Source organism: Colletes latitarsis, chromosome 2 (genome assembly GCF_051014445.1).
Source record: "Colletes latitarsis isolate SP2378_abdomen chromosome 2, iyColLati1, whole genome shotgun sequence".
In the NCBI taxonomy this organism is placed as follows: domain Eukaryota; kingdom Metazoa; phylum Arthropoda; class Insecta; order Hymenoptera; family Colletidae; genus Colletes; species Colletes latitarsis.
In genome coordinates this window covers 8,203,423-8,228,044 of record NC_135135.1, presented here as the reverse complement: position 1 = coordinate 8,228,044, position 24,622 = coordinate 8,203,423, and the positions used below count along the sequence as shown (strand labels likewise).

Here is a 24,622-nt window from a genome sequence, read left to right as displayed (position 1 = left end):
GAAATTCTACGCATTTTCGAGAAAAAAATTCCTTACCGAAAATATAATTTCTGGCCAGAAATGTGTGCCCGAATTTTCATGCGAATATTTAAAACGTCATAACTTCTGAACGGATTGGACGATTTTAATTTTCAAAAACGCAAACGACGCGTATTTAGATGAAGAATATGTACAAATCGCAAAAATATTCGAAAAGTTGGTTCTTGACCCCGCAAAATGAGAAAAACCCCATAAAAATGGTCCAATTTTCAAACAGCCATAACTCTTACAATTGTGAATATATTTCAATGAAACTTTTTTCTGAAGTTGAGCTCATGGGTACCTACAGAAAAGTATTAGACAACTTTTCTGTAGGACGTCAAACAAAATTACTAAAAATGAAAAAGGAATTTTTAAGAAAAATCGACAGGTGCCTGAATTTTTCGGCGAAAAAAAAAATTTCAATTCGTTCTAAAAAAAATATTTTTGGCTGTAGGGGGCAATTACAATCATTTTTGGTGAAGAGTCATATCCCCGAAATCCTACTCATTTCCTAGAAAAAAATTCGAGAATGTGTGAAATTTTCCGACAAAATTAAAAAATTTCAAATCGTTCTGGAAAAATTATTTTCGGTTGCGGGGGTCAATTACAATAACTTTTTATGAATAGACCTACCGCTCGATATCCTACCCACTTTCTAGAAAAAAATTCAGTACGGGCGGAACTTTAAACGTTAATAACTTTTTAACGAAATCTCCATCAACAAATTAGTATTCTTGATTTTCATTTATTTTGGCCTCTGGCATCTTTCATTAAAATTTTTGTATAATTGCGTTAACAATAATATGTCAAACTGTTAAAAAACAATGTTCTCCATTTTAGAATAGTTGCTGATTGGGCAAGTGATGTTTTCGAAAAAACTGAAATATTCAATTAACGAAGTAAATTTCTTATTTAAATTTTCTATTGTAACAAATTTAATTATAGAACAAGAATATGAGAAAGGAAGAACAATGAAAATAATGGATGTGTGTGATAATGGAATAATTCTACAAATTAATTTGTGTTAATATCGACAAATTTAGACCTAGTAGAATTTGTTTTTTTCTTTCGTTCAAAATGACGACTTTGAAATCGTAAAATATAAATCCAAAAGATATTTTCCATTATCAGAGTATTCTTTTCCAATTTTCCTCCTTGTTTTTTGCCATATCTGTCAAATAATCGAAGATATCGGTTAAAATAAACACCGTGCGTACAGAACGCAAGCGATCCCCCTTTCAAATGTACAATTTAAAATAATTCACCCTAAAAGTACCTTAATCCAACTCTGTTTATACAAGAAAAGATCGATTTCACTCGCAATCAAAGAGACGAGACGAAAAATCCTACGATGCAGAGCTCACTCGTTAATTAGAGTTAGCGTGACTATCGATCACGAAGCTTTTAAATTGCACTGGGGGAACGGGGGGCCAATACAAACTAACCACAAATGCTTTAACTGTAATTGCTACTGCTTCGATCGTAGGTGATTATTAACCCCTTGACATACGATTTAATTTCAAATAATTTTTCAAACGTATACTATTTAATTTCATTTAAATTTGTTCGTACAAAGAATGGCCACGAAAAAAATAGATTTGTTTTACGAATACCTCGTGAATGTAAACATGCGTTGATTTTAATTTATAAAGCTTGATGACAAGTGAGTGGCCTCATAATTGTGAAACTTGACATCAAGAACAAGAGTCAGACTCATCGTTGTATGGCAGGGGGTTAATGAAAGAAAAATGGAAACGAAACGTTTCGCCTTCGTGATTCTCTCTTTGATCGATCTTTATTAAAATTTTTTTTCCAGACAACGTGCAAGCTTACTAACAAATTACACGTGGAAATTGCGTTTCCCTCGAGGCTACGATGTTTCAAACGAATCGTTAAAAATTTTTCAGACATTCTGGAACCACCGAAAGGGTTTCGTCACATCTACAAAGAACAGGGACCGGAAGCCTTCGCCAAGGCCATCAGGCAACACAAAGGATTGCTCTTGATGGACACCACCTTCCGCGACGCCCATCAGTCCCTTTTGGCGACTCGCGTCAGATCGTACGATCTTCTGACGATCTCGCCCTTCGTCGCCCAGAAGTTCAACAGCCTTTATTCTCTGGAGAACTGGGGCGGAGCTACCTTCGACGTAGCCCTGAGATTCCTACACGAGTGCCCGTGGGAACGATTGGAGGACATGAGAAAAGCCATACCCAATATTCCGTTCCAAATGCTCCTCAGAGGCGCAAACGCTGTCGGGTACACCAACTATCCGGACAATGTTGTGTTCAAATTCTGCGAGCTAGCTGTGCAGACGGGGATGGACGTCTTCAGAGTGTTCGACTCGTTGAATTATCTGCCAAATTTGGTCCTTGGTAAGCGATTGTTTCTTTCCTGTAAATAATGTGGGAGATCTTTCATTGAGAATTACTGTAATAAAGTTTTGGCTATTGTAGACATTTAGTTTTTAGTGTTTGGGTTATTTACTCGATTGCTAAACGTATATAGAGGAGTCGCGAAATCATTAGTGAAGTTTCTCTAAAGCAATAGAAGACGGAAACAATTTTTAGAAATTGTGTGGTTTAGAAGGATACGTTGGTTGATTTATAGTTTTCACAGTAAAGATTTCAGGGTAGTCTCGATTATTTTTAATGGAGCTGTCATTCTTTGTATACTATTCTATTATGGTAAACTGATTTTATTTATCTTCAAACTAAGCAAACCTCCTCGAGTTCTACAGTGTTTCGATACGCATCGAGTTCGTTACAAGACTCTATAAAATTGCCAAGTTTTTGAATTTAAATAAAAGAATTCAAAAGGTATTGTTTACTCTCCAAACTGAATAGGTTCCCTAAGCTACAGTATTGCTAAGTTGGCGAATTTCACAATTTTCTGTCAGCTATTTCGATCTGTAGGATCATTTGTTCCTCCGCTCGACAGAAATTGAAACATTGAAATTGTGAAACTTTTCAGGAATGGATGCAGTTGGTAAGGCTGGTGGTATAATCGAGGCCGCTATTTCGTACACGGGGGACGTCAGTGACCCAAACAAGACTAAATACAACCTGAAGTATTACACGGACTTGGCGGACGAGTTGGTGAAGGCCGGAACCCACGTCCTGTCGATTAAAGATATGGCGGGTCTTTTGAAGCCCAAAGCCGCCAGATTGCTCATCGACGCGATCAGGCAGAAACATCCTGATGTTCCACTCCACATTCACACCCACGACACTGCTGGTGCTGGCGTTGCGTCGATGTTAGCTTGCGCTGAAAGCGGAGCAGACGTTGTTGACGTAGCCGTTGACAGTATGTCTGGAATGACGAGTCAACCTTCCATGGGTGCTGTGGTCGCGTCCCTTATCGGTAAAGTTATTTAAAATATTCGTGCAATCTTAGAAGTAGTTAAATAATATATTCAATACCAGTCTTCTCTGGCTGGGGAATATCCTTCAACTTTTTTCTTTAAATTATAGAGTAACATATAAAAATATTCTATAGTTCGATGGAGCACTAGTGTACCTAACGTTATTCAAAAATTTGCAAGTATAAATACTATTTCTTATGAATATCTGTTTCGGTCAAAAGGTGCATTTGACGCTTTTGTATTTGAATTTGTATAACTGTAGAAATAATTGTTAAGAAAATTTTTATAAAGGAGGTCAGTTGAGAAGAAATTAAAATTATTCAAAATATATACAGCATGTTCAGCCATCTCTGGGAAAAATTTTAATGGAAGATTCTAGAGGTCAAAATAAGACTTCGTTAAAAAGTTATTAAAAAATTTCAAATTCATCTGGAAAAATTATTTTCGGTTGCAGGGGTTAATTACAATCATTTTTTGTGAATAGACACACCCCCCAATTCCTACTCACTTTCGAGAAAAAAATTCTTTAACGAAAATATAATCTGAGACCTGAAATGGTTCTCCGAAAATTCATGCAAAACTTTAAAATGTCATAACTTCTGAACGGATTGGACGATTTTAATGTTTCAAAATGCATTCAACGCATATTTTAGTGAAGAATATGTAGAAATCGCAAAAATATTCGAGAAGTTGATCCTTGACCCCGCAAAAATCGTTCTGGAAAAATTATTTTTAGTTTCGGGGGTCAATTACGATTATTTGTTGTGAATACACAGGAGTGGCTGAACATCCTGTATACTAATAGGCACTCGTTTGATCCACAATAATTGCTACATAAAATCCAACAATGTTTCCACGAATTTCAGGAACGGAACTCGACACAAAGTTTGATCTCAATGACGTTTCGGAATACTCCGCGTATTGGGAACAGACTAGAACTCTGTATGCACCCTTCGAGTGCACCACGACGATGAAATCCGGAAACGCGGACGTCTATTTGAACGAAATTCCCGGAGGCCAGTACACGAACTTGCAATTCCAGGCCTATTCTCTTGGTTTGGGAGAATTCTTCGAGGACGTTAAGAAAGCCTACAGGGAGGCCAATTTGTTGCTCGGGGATATCATTAAAGTCACGCCAAGCTCGAAAGTTGTCGGAGATTTGGCCCAATTTATGGTCCAGAATAAACTGAAAGCCGACGATGTTCTAAACAAGGCTGAGGAATTGTCTTTCCCGAAATCGGTCGTCGAGTTTCTGCAGGGCGCCATCGGTGAACCTTATGGAGGATTCCCTGAACCCCTTAGGTACTTTAATTTCACCTTATCTACGCTATCTGACCCTAAAATAACCGAACTTTTTAAAAACAACTGAACCCTGGCAAGTTTGGGAAGAAAATGTTTTGATTTACTAACTGATCCGTCAAATTAGAAGAAAATTATTGGTACTGGAATGATAATCAAATAATTTTGATGTTAAACGATGTTAAAGAGGGGAGTTTAATTGCATTGGTCGAGAAATTGTAAATAATAGTTTGTATTCTTTGTACGCTAAGATTGGAGATAACAGGGGGTAAAATTATTTGGCTACGGTCTGAAAAATTTGTTTTCGAAGATTTGATTTATTTAATTCAAGCGTAGGGGAATGAAACACAAATTTTTCTAATTTATTACACAGAGTTTTTATGACATTAACACTAAACAACGCGTATTAGAAATAGTTAAACTTTAGACTCGTGCAGTTCCGAAACTACTAGTGTTTTCTCCATTATTGAGCCACTATTAGAAGCGTCAAAGCCTCCCCTTTAAAATGGTTTTTGGTTTTTGTCGATGCGACTTCCCGTTTCGGAGATATAGTAATTTATATAAAAGGGTAATTTTTAAAATTCCACTCTTCGTCTTGCGAAAGCCCATTAACGTGTATTAAAAATAGTTAAACTTTAGACGCGTGCAGTTCCGAAACTACTAGTGTTTTCTCCATAATTGAGCCACTGTTAGAACTGTCAAAGCCTCCCCTTTAAAATGGCTTTTGATTTTTGTCGATTCGACTTCCCGTTTCGGAGATATCGTAATTTATGTAAAAGGTAATTTTTCTTAATTCGACTATCTCTGTCTCCGTTTGACGCGTCGCGCCGGACCTCTCTTTCTTGTACGTGACTCGTGACCGAGTGGCCGAGTGACCTACTTTCTCCGAGTCACGTGCCGGTCAATGACCTTGAAAGGCCGTAGTAAGAAAGTAAACAAACGCTTCGGACCCTTCTATCTCCGGAACTAGCCACCGCATCGACTTGAAACTAAAATCGCTATATTTCCAGAACTAATAAAGCTATCGACTCGTACAAACGCTCATTTTAAAGGGCATTTCATCTTCTATCCTATGAACATAACAACTATTATAATTTATGCTATCTTCTATGTTTATTTTGACATTTACTTTGACGCTATATACCCAATGAAGTTTCAGCAATTCCTATTGATCGTACGACTGGTGTGCGATAAAATTGAATTATAAATTGTTTATTTAATTGAAAATGAATTTAAACTTGTATGCAGGTACATAAAAGTCTGGTCATTTGACCGATCATGGTTGAAATGGGTTTATACAAAATGTTGGTAGGTTTAGTATTAAAACTAATTTTGGATTTTTATATATTTATTCATCTAGCATAGAAAACGTGAACTAGCTAAAATAACGACGCTTCTCGAATCGTAATAGGAAATGATCATTAATGCGAATGAGAAAGCTCATGGTACGATTGATAATGCATGCAATAATGGATGATACCTCGTTCAAAGTGCAACAGTAGGCATGCACGATATAATTATCAGCTAGCATTATTCATAAGCTACGTTGAACTTCTAATATACATGTGCATTTATAAGGTTTCCCACGATGGAAAGGATTAAAATAATATCCAGTGTCATTAATGAATTTTTGATTCGAATAAACGATAAAGTAGACGAAAGAATCATAAAAATCTATAAAATTTTCATTATAAATACGAGGCGTTGCAAGCACCAAGGGTGAACTTAATAAAATCTTATGCCCCATTTTACTTTTATTTTTATTTTCGTGTAAAATTCACTCTTGCAGAAAATTTTTAAAACATAGTGACTCATATTTTCTCATAGTATTCCAGATTTAAAGACACATGGATGAATGGGAAATCAAATAAATACATGGAAGGAGTATTTTCACGCTCGAAGTCTCCAAAAAATCGCATAAAGTTTAAAAGAATCTAAGTTTTCGGGCGATCTAATTTGTCAGCGCTCGTTTACAAATGTCTTAAATTACTCTTGACGGGAAAACAAGTTAAACGATCAAATTTTCCGTTGCAGATCGAAGGTGCTGAAAGACATGCCAAGAATAAAGGGAAGGCCAGGTGCGACTCTGGCCCCGTTGGATTTCAACGCTTTGAAAACAAAATTACAAGAATCTTATCCTCACATCACGGACAAAGACGTCATGTCGGCGGCTCTTTACCCGGAAGTAACGAACGATTACTTGACCTTCAAAGAAGAGTTCGGACCGGTGGACAAACTGGAGACCAGGTTCTTCTTAACGGGGCCGAAGGTCGGCGAGGAGTTCGACGTGACCATCGCGAAGGGAAAAACCTTGGCCTTCAAGACGCTGGCTGTCGCTGAGGATCTGACGCCACAGGGAGAACGCGAGGTCTTCTTCGAGATGAACGGCCAGCTCAGATCTGTGTTCATCAGAGACAAGGAAGCCGTCAAGGTACGACTATGATTATCACATTTCATCGTGATTAAACAAACAGGTCGAAGGAGGACGTTAAACGACAAAAACAGCATTTCGTGTCGCTGGGGGGGCTAAAACATTGATCAGCCGCCATTTTTAAAGCCCCAAGATAGCATTGGTTATTAAAAAACAAGATTGAAGTGAGAGTTGTATTGGAACAGAAAGTTGCAAACTATTTATTTTAAGTGTTCCTAATTTTGCATCGAATTTATTAGACAAATAACTCTTAATAGTTTATACCTTTGATCATATTTTTAACTGTGTCGTTGGATTACTGTGGGACCCAAAACATAGATCAGACGCCATTTTTAAAGCCCCAAGATAGCATTGGTTATTAAAAAACAATGTTAAAGTGGGAATTGTATTGGAACAGAAAGTTGTTTATAGCTTTGATCATATTTTTAACTGTGTCGTTAGATTGTTTCGTGGAATATCAACGATCATATTAAGTTTCATAGTTTAAAAAATATTCAACGAATCTAATTTGGTATTATTTTTCAAATTAGGAGCTCCACGTTCACCCGAAAGCTACCAAGGGAGACAAGAACCAAGTTGGAGCACCGATGCCTGGTACTGTGATCGACATAAGAGTAAAAGTAGGCGACACCGTCGAAAAGGGGGCACCGTTGGTGGTCTTGTCGGCGATGAAAATGGAAATGGTGGTGCAGGCATCGAAAGCAGGAAAGATCAAGTCGTTGGAAGTCACTCAGGGGATGAGATTAGAGGGTGAAGATCTAATTTTGACCTTCGAATAAATCTTCCAACCCCGCCAGACTGGAAAGCCATCGACGTCGTCGTTTTACACATTCTCGAAGCATGAGTACGGTTTGTTTAATCGATAATAGCTATACGCCATCGCTGCCTGTACAAAAATCAATCCTACTCTATAATTGTACATATACTGTAGTTTTAAACCGAGGCTCGAATTTACGTTGAACCTATTTTTTATACATTTTTAAGCAATTTCTCCTCGGAGAACGTCTATTTAAAAAATGTATTTTAATATGATTTTGCATTGCTCGAACGACATCGAACTGGTCTTCGATAGCAAGAAATATTCGAGTATGATTTTTAGAATTTTACGAACACTGAAAGTTTACAGATTTAACAGAGAAGCTGTTCGATTAAACAAAGGTGTGGCTTTTGCGCTGAAACGAAGACAGACATTAATTAATGAAACGAGAGCAACGAACGTCCCATTGTAAACTTCATCGCGTTGCTCGTCGGTTGGTAAAATAATTATTTCGTCGTGTAATATATTTTTTATTCCGTTCGTATTTGTCAATCATTCGCCGAGGTCATTTTTCTTTCGCGCCAGATCATTCACTTTAGCCTTTAGCGTAGGGTCGCGAGAACAAACGGGTCCCTTTCTCGCGGAGAACGCGATCGTTGTATAGTAATTTTTAACTAGAACTTAAACGCGATTATACGAAACTGTGTTCACATTCGATGACGAAAAGCGAACCGCGCCGGCTTAAATCTTGGCCACCCAGGAAATTCAACGACGATGAAAATTGTTACAATCGTGCCAAAATTTATGCCAGTACATTCTGCAAACTATGTTCCGTGGAAAAGCTTTCTGCCTCATCGAATGATCTTTGAAAATTATAAGTGAACATTTTATACCAAACACGTTCCAAACTGTCAGGATACAGAAAGTTGCTAAAATTTTGGACGAATTATACAAATCTACCGTGATGCTGCCACCGTCTAAACTTAAGTCGAAAAAAAAGATCAAACGAAAGTATCAAAACGTACGAAGTGGCTGAATGTTAAATATTTTTTGAAATTAACGAGTGTCGATTGTTGTACAATAGTTTTGTATAAAAGGAACCGTGATAAATTTACGAACAAAGAAATCGTGATTCTCAAGTTTCCAAAATCCTATGCTCTCAGTGTTTATTTGTAGAATACGTCTGACATGATTAATTTAATGATGTTACATCCATAGAGAAGGATACAATTTATTATAATTATTCTCGAGCAATTTAGAATAATTTCTATGTTCCTCGTTCGAACTTGTACAATTTCATACGATTATAATTTATTGTTGTGCAATTTTTATCGATCCTAAAAGAGCAAAATCAATCGGAAACATAATCCGGAGCGACTTGTTTAAACAACGATATTGTACATATTAATTTATAAGCCTGTAAGAAGAGGGGAATTTAACGTTGAAGCAGAACCGCAAATAGTTGCATCACGAACTTCAAACGAGCTGAATTGCATGAAGTAGTTCTACATATAAATATTGTTGCGCTGGAGCGAGGCGTTTTTTCAAATAACTCATAATAACACTATAATAACAAACTATTAACACAAACTATGAACTTTATTGGCAATGCTTTAAAACGTCTGTTCTCTACGAGTTCTGTCGTAGTTCTCCTCTTTCAAATCGTTGCCGGTTCCTCAGCAACCGGAAGGCACGGGATCTCGCTTCCGCTCGTTCGTAGGGGCAGCTTTACATCGTTGCGGAACAGCCTTCACGTTGCCGCAACGATGCATCTTCAATCCGTCGCAACAATATATACAGTGTGTATAAGTATGCAAGAAGCGACGATGTTTCTCCTTTGCTTGCATTTTCGAAGGAGTGTACGATTGTATTTGATACAGAGAAATCCACGGGCGTTGATTTTGTCATCGCGATCACCAAGACAATGTGCATCTAAAAAAAAAACTATTCGCGGTGTATTTATGTAGATATTACAGTTTAACGAATACAATTACGTTTCTACGGAGTAAAAGGAGTAAATGCAAAAAATGCATTTCTTTCTGTTTCTTCTTCGTCCCCTTGTAAAGTCAACGATGAACAAAATAGAACTATTATATAGTAGAACAACAAATATTTAATTTATTCACACTCTTTTCTTTCTAATATATTGTTATCGCTATTTCAATTGGTAAAGATAGAAAATATAAAAATATAAAATGGAATTGAATTTACGTGGGAAATTTCAGAATTAATTTGCTAATAAATTCCAGAACAGATTTTCTTCGAGTATCTACAAAATTTTATTTTTAACATTGCCACAAATATTTTTGGACACAATCGATCGTTTGTAAAGCATATTATCTACTGAGGATAAAGAAGAGAAGCACAGAATATCTTACAATAATAATTATCATATTTGATGCGCTTTATACAATTCTTTCATATAATACAATTGAATTACCTTAAAATAAATTAGTCGCGACGCTATGTACTTAAATGACATGGATAAGCGAATATTATATGCTACTTAAACGATATAAAATTATGTTAACATTCGTTCGATCACAATTATACACATACGAATCTTGCATTCACGCGACGTGCAACTTTAAGGATTGTTTGTAATAAATGGCTCGTCTTTTCTCCTTTCTCTTAATCGTGTTATCCAAAATACATTGTCTTGCTGCAAGAAAAACAGAATATAAAATTATTAAATGATAAATGTGGAAATAGAAAATTCTCTAGTGTCGAGCAATGTGCCAATGTCAAATTTATCTGATTCAGAGATATTCTTTCCGTTATTTAAAAACCAAACAAAGTGAAATCTTACATAACACGGTCATTAATATATTTATAATATTTAATTTTACTTACGCAAATGACTAACAAAATTTACGATTAGGGCATTTACCTGAAAATAGTCTTCGATTTCTTCTAATGTGCTCTTCTTCGTTTCCGGTACAGCAACGTAAATAAATATGGCTTCCAGAAGCGCACCGACGCCAAAAATTGTGAAAATCCCAGTAATCCCCACAATGTCGTTCACCTTTTTCACGAATAAATGAAAAAACTATATATAATTACCATATTCCCTTGGATAGTATCTTGTGAATGAAAACTAATATAACTAAAATTCTTACAAGTCGATAAAATTCGTAGTAAATTTATAAACACCTTGCATAAATACTATATTTCTCATTTCAAGACTTGATTCCCTTTTTAACAAAATTCATCCATGGATAATGATAATTATCCCTTACCAATTTTTTCTGATATACAGGGTGTTCGGCTACCCCTCGGATAAATTGTAATGGGAGACTCTAGAGATTAAAATAAGATGAAAATCAAGAATAGCAATTTGGTGATTGAGGCTTCGTTATAAAGTTATTAACGTTTAAAGTTCCGCCTGTAAAACGTGCGCGTGATAGTGGTTCTCACTCAGCATGAGAGACTACTTAGTGACGTAACGACAGCTTTACAGTTTTCTGAGTGAGAACCACTATCACGCGTACGTAGCTGTTCGCAGATTGCCGTTCTACAGGCGCAACTTTAAACGTTAATAACTTTTTAACGAAGCCTCCATCAAAAAATTGGTATTTTTGATTTTCGTCTTATTTTGGCCTCTAGAATCTCCCATTAAAATTTTTCCCAGGGGTCACCCGAACACCCTGTATGTTCGTTAGTTGTACAAATTTAGAAAATATTTTAGATAAATCTGAAAAAGAATCGAATAAACTTCTCAATCTTATTTAATAATAAATTAAAAACACGTTAGAAATGTTTACGAAAATATTGTTCTTTTATATCCCGATGTATTCTTCTCTGTTAATTTTCGTTAAGCAGTCGATCAGCCACATCGTGCATTAGAACGTTAATTAGACGTTTATAATAAACAAAACACCTTGCGTAAATACGTCTGAATGCACGCAATAAACGAATCGGTGACAATAAAAAGTAATATTTCCGTTCGAGGCTTTCAGGAGAAAGTTTTACGTCCCATAGGAAATGGCGTTCGCCATTTAACCGCCATTGTGGCTAGCTTTAAGCTATAAAGAAACCTCGGGGGTCACATTAAAACAGTATCAGCGATGTGTCCTTTTCTAAAAGGACATAATAAGCACTCTGGAGCCTTGAACGGTACTAAGAACGAGATCCCAAGCAGTAAAAGTCATAAAGAGCTTCAAGGATCTCTGAGAATAACGAAATGGTAAGATTTTCGAATAGCTCTGCCGAACAGATTCGGCTGTTAAGTTATATAAAATTGCAAACGTACCATGGGGAAGACTTTCGTGACGAAAAAGATGAGCAGATTGAAAAGGAAGAAGGTGAATCCGCCGCCGATACCGCGAGCCCTTTGCGGAAGCAATTCGGCGATCATCAAGGGCGGAAGTATCATCAGTCCCATAGTGTTTGCTCCCACGTATATCAGTAAACAAATTCCAACGACGTAAACCTAAAATATAGCAATTTAACATGAAAAGAGATGTCGAAATTGTTTAAATTGGGACTACTTTCGACTCTTTGTCCAATTTTTTAAAAACAAATAAGACACTGGGTCCAAATTGGAAAGACAAGAATTATAATTTGAACCACACGGCTATTTTACGTTTTCGAGGCTCAAATTATTTTACGTCTTTCTACTTGTGCCTGTATTTATATTTGTTATCGTTAAATAAGCATTCGTAAAGAACAGGAACCTATAGAAATAGAATTCGACATCTGGCGGACCCGATTTTTTGTCATAAAACGCGGGACTACTGTACATGCGATGGACAAGTATTTGAAGAAAAGAATTTCATTGCATAATTTCTATTTTATACTAACACTGTTTTGGTATTTTAGGCTGTACGTGGGAGTGTGGAACTTACGTCGAGAAAAGACGATTCGTTCTTGAATATCATGTATCCTGCGATGGCTAATGAGGCCGCGGCACTTCCGAAAGCCGATAACATCCCCAGGCACCTTCTGCCCAGTTTCAACAACAGAAGGCTCGCTATGAAGCTAAATATAGTTCTGATAACTGCTGTACATACGGCCGCTAAATAGCTGTTTATGGTGTCACCTCCTATACACGACAAAAAGAAAAGAATCATACGCTTGAAATGGTATACGATCAACTATTTATTTTGGTACAGTATTCCCTCGCTAACTGATCGAATCGTTCCCTCGATTAGTGCACAGACGTTTCCCATATCTGCTTCTTTATTATACAGAGTGATGTACAACTTGTGCAACTATGTTTTGTCGTTAGAAATTCAATGAATATGGCTGAAAGAATATTTTGAATTTTTTAAATGGAATCTATAATGTATGATTTATTTAAAAAAGTATGGAACATTGAGTAAACCAGTGAATGGATTGAAGGAACAGGGACTAATCCAGGCCTAATTCGCGATCAATAAACGAGGGAATATTGTACATTTATTAATTTTATATCTAAGAATTATCTTCACCAATGTCGTTGACGATGTCAACCGCGTAGAATACGACGATGTAGGTTCCACTAACGAGTTGAAGAATGTTGAAGACGTTGATGATCGTCAAGGGTTTTAAAATGCTGGGATCAACGATCGTGGAGATCGCTGAAGAAACCTGTTCGAGCCACGACAAGTTCTTAACCTTTCGTGCGGAATCCGTTTTCGCTCGAGCCTCTAACGCTGCTAATTCAACATTAACCTATAAAATGAAATATTTCTCGTAACTTGCCGTTAGCTCTAGAATTTAACCGTGGCCTGAAATATCTTTTTGTCATTCCGCCTGTTAAATATCTCTGCTTACAATTAGATTCAAGTGGGACGAGAAACATCCAACGACGGTGAAATAATTTCTATGGTAGGAGTATTATTTTTAAACGAAATGGAAAACCTACTAGCGAAAATAAGGTAAGTCAAAGTAAAGCATTACAGTAAAATTTTCAATTTAAAAACTATTGCCATATTTACTCTGTTCAGTGTTATTATTTGCTTCTAAAATTAATATGATGTTCATTACATATTTAACTGTTATATTTTTAATTTTTTTTGAAGAGAATTTACAGCGAAGGTCGAAACGTTGAATTTTCAAGAGATTCCAGATAGGAAGAATGATCAAGTTTATTTATTTTTTAATAGAAATTGTAATTATTGCAAGCACAGTACCTGTTCCATGTTCCCTCCCCTTAGCCACAGCAAAGCTTTCCTGGCCTTGCCGTGTTTCTTTCGCCTCACGAGCCAAACGGGACTTTCAGGGATCATGGTTAACGCAATCAGCCCCAGGACCGGAAGTACAGTACCGCAGAAGGCTACCACGTCCCAAGTAAACGAGGCTCCGAGGGCGTATACCAGAAGGATACCGAGACAATAAAAAGTGAGCGAGCCACCCGTTAGAAATCCACGGAGCCTCGGGTCGGCCATTTCGCCCAACAAAACCTATCGAAATCAATTTCCTAACTTATACTTCGATAAAAACAACGTGCACCTGTCTTTGTTTAATCTCAACACAAATTAAAATTAAATCTAAACCGAAATTTATAATCGTCATAAAACGATCAAAACGTCACACGATTGATACGTGCCATTCTACGACGGGATTTTAATTTATTATAACAGTGGAATTATTTTTAAACGAACTGGAAAAATTAAAACAAACCATAGAGTACATTTTCTATTAACTCACAAATGACAGTTGCAAAATTTAATGATATTTGGTAATTTGAAAAATAGAAATATTTTATAGGGTTCGATCGTTGAAAATATCGTTGAAAATATTATAATCGTCATAAAACATCGAAACGTCACGCGATTGATACGTGCCATTCAACGACAGGAAAATTAATTTATTATAGCAATGGAATTATTTTTAAACGAACTGGAAAAGTTAAAGCAAACCATGGAGTACATTTTCTATTAATTGCAAATGACAGTTTCAAAATTTAATGATATTTGGTAATTTGAAAAATAGAAATACTTTATATTCACTGTGAAGATTGTACAAACATTAGGGTTCGTTCGTTGAAAATATTTTGAAGAATTCTTGTTAAAAAATAAGTCATTGACGAGATCGAAATCAATTTCCTAACTTATACTTCGATAAAAACAACGTACAACTGTTTTTGTTTAATCTCAACACAAATTAAAATTAAATCTAAACCGAAATTTACAATCGTCAAACAACGATCGAAACGTCATACGATTGATACGTGCCATTCAACGACAGGAAAATTAATTTATTATAACAGTGGATTTATTTTTAAACGAACTGGAAAAGTTAAAGCAAACCATGGTGTACAGTTTCTATTAATTTGCAAATGACAGTTTAAAAATTTAATAAGATTTGGTAATTTGAAAAATAGAAATATTTTATATTCACTGTGAATATTGTACAAATATTAGGGTTCGTTTGTTGAAAATATTTTGAAGAATTCTTGTTAAAAAATACGACTTTGACGAGATCGAAATCAATTTCCAAACTTATTCTTCGGTAAAAACAACGTGCAACTGTCTTTGATTAATCTCAACACAAATTAAAATTAAACCTAAACCTAAATTTACAATCGTCATAAAACGACCAAAACGTCACACGATTGATACGTGCCATTCTACGACGGGATTTTAATTTATTATAACAGTGGAATTATTTTTAAACGAACTGGAAAAATTAAAGCAACCCGTAGAGTACATTTTCTATTAACTTACAAATGACAGTTTAAAAATTTAATAAGATTTGGTAATTTGAAAAATAGAAATATTTTATATTCACTGTGAATATTGTACAAATATTAGGGTTCGTTTGTTGAAAATATTTTGAAGAATTCATATTAAAAAATAAGACTTTGACGAGTTTGAAACCAATTTCCTAACTTATTTTTCGGTAAAAACAATGTGCAACTGTCTTTGTTTAATCTCAACACAAATTAAAATTAAATCTAAACCTAAATTTATAATCGTCATAAAACGATCGAAACGTCACACGATTGATACGTGCCATTCAACGACAGGAAAATTAATTTATTATAGCAGTGGAATTATTTTTAAACGAATTGTACAAATTAAAGCAAATCATAGAGTACATTTTCTATTAACTTGCAAATGACAGTTTCAAAATTTAATGATATTTGGTAATTTGAAAAATAGAAATATTTTATATTCACTGTGAATATTGTACAAATATTAGGGTTCGTTTGTTGAAAGTATTTTGAAGAATTCTTGTTAAAAAATAAGACTTTGACGAGATCGAAAACAATTTCCTAACTTATTCTTCGGTAAAAACAACGTGCAACTGTTTTTGTTTAATCTCAACACAAATAAAAATTAAATCTAAACCGAAATTTACAATCGTCAAACAACGATCGAAACGTCACACGATTGATACGTGCCATTCAACGACAGGAAAATTAATTTATTATAGCAGTGAAATTATTTTTAAACGAACTGGAAAAGTTAAAACAAACCATGGAGTACATTTTCTATTAACTTGCAAATGATAGTTTCAAAATTTAATGATATTTGTAATTTGAAAAATAGAAATATTTTGTAGGGTTCGATCGTTGAAAATATTTTGAAGAATTTATATTAAAAAATAAGACTTTGACGAGATCGAAAACAATTACCTAACTTATTCTTCGGTAAAAACAACGTGCAACTGTCTTTGATTAATCTCAACACAAATTAAAATTAAATCTAAACCGAAATTTACAATCGTCAAACAACGATCGAGACGTCACACGATTGATACGTGCCATTCAACGACAGGAAATTAATTTATTATAGCAGTGGAATTATTTTTACACGAACTGGAAAAGTTAAAACATATCATGGAATACATTTTCTATTAACTTGCAAATGACAGTTGTAAAATTCAATGATATATGGTCTCGATATTTGGTAATTTGAAAAAATAGAAATATTTTATGTTCACTGTAAAAATTTTACAAATATTAGGATTCGTTCGTTCAAAATATTTCGAAAAATTTTTGTTAAAAAATAAGACCTTGACGTTTCGTTCTTAGTTAAATAAAACTACTTCCAATTATCGAAAGTTTTGTCCAAGAAACTCGATGTCGATTTTCTATCGTACCTGAGCTGGCACGGACATGAGACCAACAGCGAAACCCAGTACGAGTCTCCCTATTAAGAGCCAAGTTATGTTATTGGAGAATCCCATAACGATCCACCCGGCACATAATGGTACGGACGACAACTGTAAAGAGGAACGTCTTCCGATGGCGTCCAAAAGAGGACCGGACAGTAATGATCCCACGGGCGTGGCTAAACTGTGAACCGAGGCTGCAAAATAAACGATAAAAATTCGTGACTTCGTCTCGGCACGCTAAGTGTTTAAAAAAAAAAAAATAAAAAATTATTTCAATTTGGTTAGAAGTGTGATTACCCGAAGGCTTTCGGGTTGGAGTAAAAGTAATATCGTTCCCCATAGAATTTAATCGCTTAATACACCGCGATTGGCCCGCGAAGGTGTATGTACCACTTAAAAAAGATCTCTCAATGACAAGGTGAAATCCTTGGTGATTACACTTGGCCGAGACTCTCATTGATAAAAATTACCCAATCGACGGTATGTAGGTCAATCACAACACGTGCCTCACTGCAAATAGCTAGACGGTCTCAGCAGTAATCTGCACTACGATGATTGCAAAGTACCCTTGAACCTGCGAGCTGGTTCTTGAACTTTCTTCTAACTACTTTAATCGCGAGTTACGTGAACCGGGGAATTTTCCTTTTGAAAAGAAAATTCGAAACTTTGAACTTTCTGATATGTTGTTATTAAGCCGGAATTAATTTGGTAAAGTTGCCTCGTAGAATCCCTGGATCGAAAATATAAGATTGGTACGAAGTGTGGAAGAATAATTGAAATTGAGGATAACATCTACTTTTAAAAATAAAAAAATTCGTATTTGTATCTGTATTTTATATTTTTTATTGCTAAATTCGTGAAGAAGATCTATAAAAATGGAATTCGATTCAGGCTCTCTTCGATTGACAACTTGGGGGAGCTGATTTTTCGTCATATAGCGCGGGACTACTGTATGTTCGACAGACATTTGAAATTTTTATCGAACTTCCTGAAATATTATTATTAATTCGGAATTAATTGAACCTCGTAGCATCACCGAGTGTAAAAATTCTATTTTTGAGAAACTTTTATTGCCGAGTAAAATAATTTTGAAAATCTGTAAGATGTAATTAATTTATTTACTGCAAAGTCCAGATACATATCTATTCAACTCTTCGGTGTTTTTCGACAATTTAATAGAATTTTTTAATGTATGGAATAAATATTGGGCTATTTTTATTGCTTGATAATTATTTTTAGTGTGATACAGTATCGTTATATTTATAAAACTTGCAAGATTAGTTCAAGCAACGTATCATTTGGAAGCAATGTATATTTTTCAGAAACTGTTTCTGAGTATATGTATATGAAACTAGTACGATTGTGCTGTATATGATTTTATTTATCGCACAGCGTATTGTTCTTCGAAATTGTTTAGTATTATAAATACCAGGAAATACCTTGAAGATTACAAATTGCTTACATAATATTGTTACACCCCCTTATTCAGTGTGAATAATTCATAATCTTGAAGAAAAAAGAATTCAATGAAATTTCTTGAGTAATATAACTTCAACTTCTAATTGTTTTTTCTATTTAAATATACACTCGTATATAGATTTGTGAAATATTGAAATTATCGCAAAGAATTGGTGGCAAAGAATTTAACGAATAAATAATTTAACATATTACCTCATGATAGAGAAATTCTCTATTTTTTAAATTTCATTCTGTGTATGAATTTATCTTTTCGTGGTGCAGATTTCTTGAAATTTGGCCTACCATTTATTTTCTTTCGATTCGAAATACATTTCGAATACGATACATTAAGAAGGACAAAAACTTCGATTTGTAATAATGTTAAAATGACCTAAGCACGTTTCCATTGCGGCAGAAATTGATTTCCAACTATGTACATACCTATCCAAGATCCAAGTTCCTGATCTGCGTGCATTGTGCCATTGTCTTCGGCCAATTGTGGTAAAAGAACAGCACTGTAACCAATTGGCATTCCTCCACCAGCGGCCAGTAGCAAAATGGCCCCGGATACCATAAACTAGAAATACATTATCGGAACATTGTACGAATGTCCAAAGCACTGCACGATCGTAGTAAAAAATTATAAATTACAGACCATTTTAAAAATCTGCAAAGTGCATAATTTAAAAAAGAATTCCATAGACTAATGTCTATGGACCTAAATTATTGGATGTAACGATCTAATCACACGAAATAAAACAAAAAACAATAGATTTGGGACAAGATTTGTGATACAATAAATTTACTGTTTCTGAAATATGTATTTTGTGTAATTTAATTTATATGTAATATATGAGTAATTAAATGTAAGCAATAATTCTGAAATATTCTTTTCATTGTCTACAGACAATATTTTCTATTTTCGAATAAATATCGGCAATTCTCAAAAATTCAATAGTTCTAGTTTACGGTTTTAAAAAAACTTCGAAGTTATAATTAGTTAATCTACTCTCCATTATCTGTGTCACTTGGCTATGTAAATGATAACGATTGAAAAATTACGCATAAATATAGCAGTAACCGGAAACAATAATATCATTATTCGTTAACATGAAAATGTGAATTTATTAAATGGAAAAACAAGTCAAGCTTAAGTTCGATATTCTCGAAAATGAAATTTCCTACGAACAAAATGTATTCTTCATTTTAGGTTATATTATTTTAAAATATAAAATCGCCCTCTGCTGATCAAGTTGATATTTTATAAACTATACATATCATCTTTTGCCTTTGGTTTATTTCAATATCTTGCACGATATTACTTTTTTTTTCAATCCTTCGCGCAATAATTGATTCAAATATGAACGACGCCAACCAGTACTTTTGAACATTAAAATCGTGAGTATAATCTGAAATTTTATATCGAATCGCATATCTTTCGCAGCGACAACTTTTCAAAATATCGAATGTGCTTGTTGGGCGTTCTGATTGGTTGGAGTGGCACGCGTATAAACGGAGAGCATTCAATTCTTCTCGTAAAAAGGAAGCAAACTGTTTGTTGATATTCCTGATGTTATTGATGAGGTCATTTATGTCAACAAGCTATATTGATTACACGCTGCGTGAGTTATCCGATGCACTGACCCGGACAACTCAAATTCCAGCGTGTTGTCCGCGAAATCGTGTCGTCTATAGCGATTCGGTTGGCACGGACTCGTTAGGGGAGTGTCGAAGCAACCATAAACGGACAGCTTGTCCGAATAATCAATAAATAAGTGGACAAACGAATAAAGAATATAGAATTTTTCAATTAGAGGGGGTAGACTGTGCAAGAATTTATACAGGGTGTTCGGCCACCCCTGGGAAAAATTTTAATGGCGGATTCTAGAGGCCAAAATAAGACGAAAATCAAGAATATCAATTTGTTGATGGAGGCTTCGTTAAAAAGTTATTAACAATTAATTATAAAAATTTCAAATCATTATGAAAAAATTATTTTTGATTGCTGGGGTCAATTACAATCATTTTTGGTGAATACACATACCCCCGAAATCCTACCCAGTTTCGAGAAAAAAATTCGTTAACGAAAATATAATGTCTGATCATGAATGAATGATTCCCCTGAAATTTCACGTGTTTCAAATCGTTCTAAAAAAATTACTTTTGGGTGGAGGGGTCAATTCCAATTATTTTTGGTCTTTACACATACCCTCGAAATTCTACGCACTTTCGAGAAAAAAATTCCTTACCGAAAATCTAATCAGGTGCCTAAAGATGAAAAAAGAAAATTTCAAATCGATCTGGAAAAATTATTTTCGGTTGCGGGGGTCAATTACAATCATTTTTGGTGATTAGACATACCCCCGAAATCCTACCCACTTTCTAGAAAAAAATTCAAGAAGGTTTGAAATTTTTCAATGGAAAAAAAAAATTTCTATTCGTTTTGGAAAAATTATTTTTGGTTGCGGGGTTCAATTACAATCATTTTTGGTGAATAGACATACCCCCGAAATCTTGCACATTTTCGAGAAAAAAATTCAGTAAGGGCGGAACTTTAAACGTTAATAACTTTTTAACGAAGCATCCATCAACAAATTGGTATTCTTGATTTTCATCTTATTTTGGCCTCTAGAATTTCCCATTAAAATTTTCCCCAGGATTGGCCGAACACCCTGTATAGTTGTTTAGTAACTTCAAAAAATCGATAAGAGGGTGGGAAAAGAGTTATTTTCTAAATAGAAAAGCATTTTTTTAAATGCACCAATTTGATATTAGAGATTGAAAAAGTACGATACCATGTCCTCGAAATAAAATACTCACCCTCTTTGAAAGGTTAATTTACGTGTAATTATTGTCACTCTTACCTGCGCAAATACACCCTTCGTGTTCGATGAATATTGCGTCGCGTCATTTTTATTGTCAAAATTGTCGTCTTTGTTGTTGTTTTCAATATCTTCGCAAACATCGTTTCCTTTAATCACCTTCGCGTAATTAACATGTTGATGGCCCAGCATAGAATGCCGTTCTTCGCTAAAATCAAATTTCAATTGTTCGCAAACATAGCACGGAACGATAAAGCTTACGATTTTAATAACAGATTAAAATGTACAGCATGGAAATATTCTAAATTGGCAATTTTAGATATTAAAGATATTAAAGCAGCACATTTTTTATGAATTCAAATTCTAAAAAATTCTAATTTTAATAACGAGTAAACATGTGACGCACGGAAATATTTTCAATTGGAAATTTCAGTTAAATATAGTTTCTTGAACGTTTGTCACGGAGATATTAAAATAGCAAATTTGTAAAAAATTGTCGATATATTACTAAACGATAAAATTTCAAATTTTAACAAAGCAAATAAGAACGCGTGAGACTATTGATTACAGTGTTTTCAGTTTACAAGAAATTAGGACAGCCCAAACAAAATATTAAACACATTTTCTCGCGTTAAATATTAAAAGCAATTACCTCTCCGGCAACGCCATGTCGAAATGGGCCCAATGAAATTTTAGATCTCGTTTTTATTAATGTTCCAGTCCTCCGTCCGCGCGATTTAACGTATCTATACAAATTTTACGTCCCCGGTGCGTTCCAGCATTTCTCGATCTCCAGAATTAGTTCCAGTCGACACAGTTCCTTCAAAATTACTATATCTGTGTCCAAATCTACACAGTGGATCGTTTTATTTGATTCTACTATCGTACATCTGCCAAATCGCGTTTCATTTAACTCCGTATTTTCGGTTTCGATATTTCCCAAACCAGCGTCCTATGGTTTCTGATTTCTTCCAGTTCGTTTAACTTAACCTCTCTCGATCGCGAGTGTCCATTGATCCGGTACGTGCGATACGCGCAATTACCCTCATCTATATTTTTTATTCAACTTTCACGTCTCCGCGAGACCACTTTTCGGTTCGACAGAAGAGTCCACAGTTTCCACGAAGTCGATTTCCTTCGAACTTTTCTCAACGGTCGGGATCCGTTTCTAACGACTCCCTCGAAGTTGAGTTTTCTCGGTTTCGACCGTGAAAAGACCGCGTCGCGCGAAAGTACCTCCCAGGAAATGCAATCAACGGGCTAACGACGCTCTAAACTCCGGCGGATTTCGTTCGATAAAAACTCTTTGCTTTCGTTCCGTGGAAAGGACGCTTCGAGTTATTTCTTCGCGAAAGAGACGCTTCTTCGGCGCCTAACGCCTCCGCCAAGTGGCTGGAGGACCGAATCGCTGTTAATTCCGTCGGTTGACGCGGCTGCAAACAAATCGCCCGGCCTTAATGCCTTTGCGTGCGATTCGACGCTGTTTAATTCCCTACGGGTGTTGAACTTACACCGCGTAGCCTTCGACCGAGGACGTTTCCCTTATGCTTCGAGGACCGTGTTCTCGCGATGGAATTGCCTTCGAGTTTGCAATTTTGGTTCCACTATTCCCTTATGAACTTTGGAGAATTCCCTCTGAAAATCTTCTGTATTGTTTGTATCGCGAAAAAGAGACCTCCCTTGAAGCTGTCTTTAATAATTTTCTTCAGAGTATATTAAATTCTGTATTTATTTGTATATGTTCTGTGAGAATCTAAAAATTCCCTGAAAATTTCCTCGATAAATATAATATGTTCAATTATGTGTGTTTGATATAGTTTGATATAGTTTCTATATTCCTTCGAGCTCGCAATTTTGGTTCTAATATTCTCTTATGAACTTTGAAGAATAGATCTTCCACCAAGGACTTTGAATTTCCCTCTGAAAATCTTTTGTATTGTTTGTATCTCGAAAAACAGACCTCCCTTGAAGCTGTCCTTAATAATTTTCTTCAGAGTATATTAATTTCTATATTTATTTTGTATATGTTCTGTGAGAATCTAAAAATTCCTTGAAAATTTCCTCGATAAATATGGTACGTTCAATTATGTATGTTTGAAGTGGTTTGATATAGTTTGTATATTCGACAAAAAGATCCCACCTCTTCTGGAGCTGTAATAGTTTTATTCAATGTATATTAAATTCTATATTTATTTCTATAGGTTCTCTATTGTTCTGTGAGAACCGAAAAATTCCCTGAAAATTTCCTGGATAAATATGGTACGTTCAATTATGTGTGTTTGATATAGTTTGATATAGTTTGTATATTCGACAAAAGATCCCGCCTCTTCTGGAGCAATCTTTAATAGTTTTATTCAATATTAAATTCTATATTTATTTGTGTATATATATTCTTTATTTTGGCACGTTGAATTATGTATACTTCTGGTTTGATACAGTTTGTATATTCCCCCAGATGATCCCACCTTTTCTGGAACCGTCCTCGACAAATATTCCTGCGTATATTAAATTTTATTTCTCATTTTATCGTTTGTCGTTCAAGGATATGCAAGTTCTATGCAGTTGTCCGTGTATATTAAATTTTACGCGTTATTGCTACTCCTCAAAGGTTTGTCAGAAGATATCGATAAACGTTTGGTGCAAACTTCGAGTTCGATGTACCGTTTCTCGCCTGCAAATAGCGGGATAGAAATATTTATAAAATGTTTTCTAATGGCCCGTTCCACCAGTCCACTAAAAAAATACGAAGAATCCTTGACGAAGTATATCCCGTTTCCTCGGCGTTGAATGTATAAAAGATACTTCGTAACGAATACTCTTCTAATTATTCGCAACGCTTGTTCAAAAGCTCGTGGCGAAAGTTGCGTTCGCTTAATCGCTGCGTGTTCAATCCGGGTATTATCCGGATTTCTGTGTCACTCTATCTTCGTATCTTTCTCGAATTATAGTTCTGTCGGGAAATACAATTCCCCCGGTAATGCTCGTACGATATAAGTCCTGTATTGGCACTCGAAACTCGAACAAACCGGAAACAAATTTCCACCGAATGTTATTTCTCGTATCGAAAACTGTCACCGGGCTCAACACTGGCAGAATCGTTGAATTCCGTTGGGCGGTACGACGAAAGCAGGAAACGTTAAAACGGTTCGCGCGTATGTGCAGCCCACGATTTATGGACAGAGCGAGCTGCGTGTACTCGTTTGACTTAGATCACGTTGGCTGAACTGAACGAACGATTCGTTCGCCAGCGCTCTTATAAGCCGCTCGCTTCGATTAAGTCCCTTTCTCAACCTGGATCACGGGCGTAGTGAATCGCGGAGTCACGATGGCTCCTACTCGTTCACCTTCGACTGCAGATGCCCCAAGATCAGTCTCCAACGAAGATCGACGAGATCGCCGCGATCCGAAGGGGGCTATGCACC

The 24,622-nt window shown here is 35.4% G+C and overlaps 2 protein-coding genes across 5 annotated transcripts in view; one reads left to right on the top strand and one right to left on the bottom strand.

Annotated features, from left to right (window-relative positions):
- Nucleotides 1-10,493, top strand: part of Pcb (Pyruvate carboxylase) — a 49,179-nt gene extending 38,686 nt beyond the window's left edge. For 3 of the 4 annotated variants that reach the window (XM_076778926.1, XM_076778900.1, XM_076778911.1), the window contains 5 exons: nt 1,929-2,396; nt 2,995-3,384; nt 4,252-4,687; nt 6,719-7,115; nt 7,646-10,493. In XM_076778926.1, the coding sequence (XP_076635041.1) occupies nt 1,929-2,396; nt 2,995-3,384; nt 4,252-4,687; nt 6,719-7,115; nt 7,646-7,894 (1,940 nt within the window). In that variant the 3' untranslated portion in view covers nt 7,895-10,493. The remainder of the gene's footprint in view (nt 1-1,928; nt 2,397-2,994; nt 3,385-4,251; nt 4,688-6,718; nt 7,116-7,645) is intronic. The other variant, XR_013080788.1, reaches the window with a different exon arrangement.
- Nucleotides 10,059-24,372, bottom strand: LOC143348798 (facilitated trehalose transporter Tret1-2 homolog). Its single transcript, XM_076779412.1, has 10 exons — nt 21,853-24,372; nt 21,243-21,408; nt 18,820-18,955; nt 16,906-17,114; nt 13,989-14,258; nt 13,305-13,527; nt 12,720-12,916; nt 12,125-12,304; nt 10,763-10,897; nt 10,059-10,534 (listed from the first exon to the last, which is right to left on the bottom strand). The coding sequence occupies exons 1-10, from the start codon at nt 21,867-21,869 to the stop codon at nt 10,460-10,462; spliced, it is 1,608 nt and encodes a 535-aa protein (XP_076635527.1). The 5' UTR covers nt 21,870-24,372; the 3' UTR covers nt 10,059-10,459.
- Nucleotides 24,373-24,622: the final 250 nt, after the last annotated feature.

What these genes read in the sequence shown, in the direction of transcription:
- LOC143348798 (XM_076779412.1), bottom strand. An exon ending in CGAAGGGTGTATTTGCGCAG is followed by an intron (nt 18,956 to 21,242) that starts GTAAGAGTGACA and finishes ATGTATTTCTAG; the next exon opens with TTTATGGTATCCGGGGCCAT. An exon ending in TCACGAAAGTCTTCCCCATG is followed by an intron (nt 10,898 to 12,124) that starts GTACGTTTGCAA and finishes TTCGTGAAAAAG; the next exon opens with GTGAACGACATTGTGGGGAT.